At 36.9% G+C, this 6,000-nt stretch overlaps 1 protein-coding gene across 1 annotated transcript in view; it reads left to right on the top strand.

Annotated features, from left to right (window-relative positions):
- Window positions 1-291: 291 nt before the first annotated feature.
- Window positions 292-6,000, top strand: part of LOC135211445 (uncharacterized G-patch domain protein DDB_G0278987-like) — a 67,009-nt gene continuing 61,300 nt past the window's right edge. The window contains exon 1 of the mRNA XM_064244753.1: window positions 292-400. Coding sequence (XP_064100823.1) covers window positions 292-400 — 109 coding nt within the window. The remainder of the gene's footprint in view (window positions 401-6,000) is intronic.

The raw sequence follows: 6,000 nt of genomic DNA, 5'->3' as shown, positions 1-6,000 counted from the left end.
AATGAACATTTACCGGTTTAACCCCCAGAGATTTTTATAAGTAGATAAATGTAGATTTCAATCTTTTTAATTTCCCCCCTGAAAAGAAGAGAAATGATAACATATATGGATTTCTCTGAATTACGTAATTTGATAACGAGTGTGCGTAGCTTTTTTATAAGGCAGGGTTACATTATATATAAACGTTTCTGTCAAGCTAAATATTTTTGTATCTTTAGCTTTATTTTCGAAAAGTGCGAATGAATGAAAATGAAAACCAGGCTTTATAGTCTTAAGAATTTCTCTGTTCTAATGGGGCAGTCTCGTATCTTTATCGACAGTTCCTGTTCTTACAGTAGTAGTAGTAGTAGTAGTAGTAGTAGTAGTAGTAGTAGTAGTAGTAGTAGTAGTAGTAGTAGTAGTAATAATAATAATAATAATAATAATAATAATAATAATAAGAATAATAATAATAATAATAATAATAATAATAATAAAGTGGATTACAAAATTTACGGCAACGTTCAATCGATGATAAAAGAAGAGCTTTACCTTTGGTCATTTGCCTCGACAAGTACTACGTCGACTCTTTAGGTAGATTTCTATTTGTCTGGAGCGGGGAAGGGGGAAAAGTTGAGTATATCTTAATTTAACCAGACCACTGAGCTGGTTCTCAGCTCTCCTGGGGCTGGCCCGAAGGATTAGATTTTTTTTTACGTGGGTAGGATCCAATTGGTTACCTAACAAAGGGACCTACAGCTTATTGTGGGATCCGAACCACATTATATCGAGAAATGAATTTCTAATCACCAGAAATAAAATCCTCTGATTCCACGTTGGCAGAGCTGCTGAGAATCGAACTCACGAGCACCGAATTAGTAGGCGAACACGTAACCCACTCGTCCAACAAGGAACTGCGGGGAAGGGTAAGGGAGGAGAAGGGGAAGCCGTTTTGGAGGCTGTGTTCTTTTGGGGTCAATAACCGCGTGAGCACGAAGGAAGTTTCTCTTACTATCAATTAGCGGAATGCGGAATAAAAGAGAACTGGATCATTGTAACTAATATCTCCCAATATTCTTGTCCCTCGCAATATTAAAAACGCTGCATTTACCAATGAAGAAGAGTTCAGGATCTTTCTTATTTTTCATTTGGTCTTTTGATAAAGACTGAGTGGAAAACTTCAATTTTTCTCTCCAACTCACCCCTTGTTATTTTAAAGATATTTTCAATTCCCTTCTATACCAGATCTGACAAAGGGAATACTAACATAAATCCTTTTATGTCTGTTTATAATTATGTGGAAAGCCTAATATAAACAGATTTTGTACCAAAGTTACTTCAGTGTTAAATAGTATATTTTGGAGCTGCACCTGACGTCACATGCAACACTCACATGGGTAAACGAGACCAAAATTGGTCCTTCACCCATTGACTTGCCAGTTCTTCACTCCGGACCCAGGGTCACTTCCGTAGTGTAAAGTGGCCAAGGCCCTGCTGTCAAAATTGCAATACCCAAACATTGCAGTCCGAATGTCAACTCAACAAGAATCCTCCATCTAACTTCTATATCAGTAAATCTCCAGTGCATCAGTAATGAATGAAAAAATAAAAAGCATAAGATTGGTTACTATTTTTTTCCCAAATAGTTTCCTCAAAAGGAAGCGTAATATTAAATTTCATCTTAGAGACTCAACGCCCCGTTTATATCGGAAGCGCAGATGAGCTGTAAGGGATGTGAAGGTCAATGGAGAAAACCCCAAAGTGAAACGTTGACAATTATTCTCTTAACATAACGTAGCTTCTAAAAACCATTATTAGTTCTCACATTTACGTATAGCTCCCAAACAAATAATGATGAAGACTTAAAAACTGTAAAAAAGGAACTTATTGAAATCCATATTTTCCTATGTTGTAGAAGAATAAAACTGTACTAGAAACTCGCTTTCCTGAAAAGTTCAGAACTAACAAAATGTAGATGAAATAACTTGCACTGAAAAAATAAAGGCAGTCATCTGAGAAGATTCCTAGAAGAGGGGGTAATCTCAAATAATTACTAAACGGGTAAAAATTAGGAATAATAGTAATGCCATCCGGTAAAAAATCGGTTAAAAAGTGTTCAGTTACCTGGAATAATTGGTTGTTAAAAAAAATAGGGAAATTTCCACGAATTACCAACCATATAATGAAATGAAATGGAATCAGAAACCGGCAAATATCATCATACTCAGTACAATGAAATACTTAAGTCTAGAAATACCATGAGTAGCAATGGATAAATTAATTGTTGATTGTAAATTGTTGAAAAGTTTACAAAGGATGCAAGATTCGAAGCAGATGAAAGATTTAGCCTGAATCCAAGTGTCAGACTTGAAAGTAATCGATATTGTCTGTAAGGCGGTAAAGCAACGAGAGATTTTTTTTGTAAGTAATACAATCGAAAATGATACGTGATTAATAATACTTAGGCAAGCAGAATGATTTTTTGGATAAACGAGTCATTCGAAAATTAAAAAGGCTAAGATGAAGTACTTTTCAAGACAATGTATTTGCTCTTAATTAACTGATTCGGTAATCAAGATTCCAAAATGCACAATTCGAGACAGAGACAGAAATTATACTAGGTAGAGAAGCAATAAACAGAACTCTTGTGAAATTTCAAAGTGCCGCACAATTGTGCATAAGATAACTGTTGACATTTTGATTGGTGGCGAGGAGGTGGAGTTGGGGGGGTGGGGGGTGGGGGCGGGCGGGAAGGCCACAATGGGCTAAAGCAGTCAGATGAGGAAATCATTATCAGATCTGGAAAGGAAGGACCCGTGATCATCGTCGTTACCAGAGCCAGAGACTTTTCAGTGTGGAAGGTAATGAAACCAAGGAAAGGCTTCGAAATGCCTATGTAACAGGCGAGAGAAACTGTTGGCGAATAATGGAAGTGACCAAGTTTACAAAAGATTTATGCATATCAGTAAAGAAAAGTATGCTAAGTTGCGTAAGTTTTATTGAGGCGAGTGAAGTGGTTCCTCACCGTGTTATATTGACGGAATATATTTGCACACTGTTTTGCGATAAAACGTGATTTGCACATTCTTTCTTATGACTGGCTGTAAAGGTTTTTCTGACTAATTATATAAAAATAGAATAGTTGCGTAATACCTTAATCATTCAAAGGAATCAAGCCTATAGTAACGGACGACAAACGCCAACATTTTCAGTCCCTGTCAGACTGGACATAAGTGAATTAGATTCAGACTATCAAAGGAATTACGTACTATTTCCTGGCCACTTCAAAGGTTTGGTCTGCATGGGCTCCAGATGCATTGTAATTACTCTTAGTCGCAACTCATCAGTAAGGTCACGTATGCAGCAAATGAGATCGCTTGCAAATATTAGATGCTAACAATAACCTCCTCCTTGAAATGTCTGGGGTCATGCAGCGGTTTAATGTCAAATTTACCATCCATCGCTGAAATAATAAACTTATCCTTTGTGAAGTTCGTAGGAAATACCGAAGGTATTACATTATAATCACGATATTCAAATGAAATTATACATCTTTTTTGAAGATATAAAACATTCCCTCCTCTTTTGGGATCTGAACCACCATCCATTCGAGGAGCAACCCAGCGCTTTATCCACTCAACTACAAAGAGAGAGAGAGAGAGAGAGAGAGAGAGAGAGAGAGAGAGAGAGAGAAAGGTTGAAGGGGTTGGGGTTTGGGGGACGAGATATGAAACTACATCTGCGTGGTATCATAGCGGGTACCACCCATTACCCGCTCTACTGACCGGAAGTGGGTGCATTTAATCCTCTTCCCCAAAGAGCCTGAGGTGACGTTCACATTGCCCGCTGCAATTGAGTGAATAAAGCGTTGGCCGGCTACTTCGGTTGTTGATGTTGTATTACAGACTTATATGAATTCTCAGGATGTGTGCTTGGTGTCAAATTACATACATGAATAAATATATACATATAATACGTAAGATGTATTTACCTTATGAAAATAAAGGTAAATTTTTAGGACAGGCAACAAACCGTAAGAAGCGCGTAACAAAAAAAACTTATGCATTTGAAGACCAATAAAAAAAAAGAATATAAACACGTATAAGAGAATAGTGCTGGATCATATCTGAAACTTGGCGGGAGAGAATTGATGCAAATAAGAAAAAGGTAAATAGTCTTCAGTGAAGTGGAAATGCAGCTAGATAAAGAAAAAAATTTACTGAAGACAGAATTAGAGCAGAGAAATCACCTGTACACAACGTTTGATCAACCTATTTCAACTCGATATTAGGGAGATGATGATTGAAGCATAGAAGTCAGCAAAAGGGATAGACAGAATCCTTCATTAACATTTTGGATGTCATTTCTTGTACTGCACATCATGCACCAAGTAATTTGAATTTTATTGACGTCCTTTGAATAATGTATTAAACAGAATTGTTAGAGTGGCTTGCTTCAGGATTTCTATCCTGGTGTCCGTTCGCTCATACCGTTGAGATGAAAGTAGTGAAGACAATCACTCTAATGCTTTCATGCTCCAAGAATATGCTTAGAAAGAGGAGCTAGCGTTTTCAGGCTTCAATGGAAGCGTTCTGGTGTGCAATCGCACCGAATAATGTCTAGCTTACCTTTGCCCTGCAAGGACAATGGAGTGGGGAATCACAATACATTTATATAGCAAATTATTTGAATAAGTAAAGGCTAAATGCATAGCGCTTTAGAATAATCATGAGTATACGTAGAGCGTGAATGAAGCGCAACTCGTTAGCAAGATGGGATTCTTGTGACTGCAAGATTTAACGGCACCGGTTGTGAAAGCACCAGTAAGCTATAAATGCTACGCCAATGAAGTATGGAAACTGGAGTTAGAGAAGTGGAAATTTGAGCGCGTTCGGTTTTTTGTGATTCTAATGGTATGATTATTCCCTTCTTACGTTGATTTAAATCATGTTTCTACCTGCTGCCATTTCAAGTATATAGAACCTGAAAAGCAGATATATATTTCATACGGCCACGTTGTGACTTTTTTTTCGTTATGTATAACATAGTCTAGCTGCATGAAATTTGAGCCACGAACATTCAAAGTCATCTATAAAATAAAAGGTAAGCACTAAGTGAAGCTTGAAGATACCTTCATGGACTCTTCAAGATAAAATAAAAATCCAGCCATCCAAACGTGGAGTTGACGGGAACAGTCTGAAGACAGATGACCTCTTGGGTTAACTTACGATTGGAGCGTCGGATTTTGGTAGCAATTTCAAGGTAATTTATGAGGCTCGTTGCAAAAGTAATTATTGATCTAATTTCACCTTTGCTGAATAATTAAGACTGAAAGGGGTTCTTTTAGCATGAGTACTTCTCATCCATCAAGAATTGTGTTGAACACCTTGTCACTACAGACTTCCTCCTCATCGCAAATTAACTCATGATTTATGGGGGTTAAGTGACTGTTTCATGAGGGAACATTAGCTTCTGTCATCTGGAAATTTTCGGTGAATTTCAATATGATCTTGAATCTTGATGTATTGCAAAGTTTGATAATGTCGTATGAAGATGAGGACTCATTATTTGTTTAATCTTTCTTATTAATTGCACGCTTTTTCAAAAGTGATAACAATGAGAGAAATTTAACAGTAAATTTGGAGATAAATTTGTCATGTGAAGGGAGAATTTAGGAAATCAGTCATTATTAACTAGGCTAGTTGTATATTTCTGAAGAATTCATAGCAAAGGTTTCGCAATTTTCGCGTCCTCTTTTCTTTTCTTTTCTTTTCTTTTCTTTTATGACAAGAACACTGCTCTTCTGACGGCCATACCGCGTTGAAAACACCGCTTCCCGTCCGTCCACTGCTCTTCTGAGCTCTTCCATCACACTTTCTTGTCACCTCTTTATCTTTATGTGGATCATTGTTCTTGGAAATTCAACTTTGTCACATTTAATTCGTCTTAACATTATCTTTTATTCTGACTCGTTACCTTTTATTCTTAGTCAGTTTTTTCAGTGATTTGACTTTTAATGCG

This window comes from Macrobrachium nipponense, chromosome 4 (assembly GCF_015104395.2).
Source record: "Macrobrachium nipponense isolate FS-2020 chromosome 4, ASM1510439v2, whole genome shotgun sequence".
NCBI lineage: Eukaryota > Metazoa > Arthropoda > Malacostraca > Decapoda > Palaemonidae > Macrobrachium > Macrobrachium nipponense.
The sequence above is the reverse complement of the archived record's forward strand: the minus strand, read 5'-3'. Positions and strand labels throughout refer to the sequence as shown.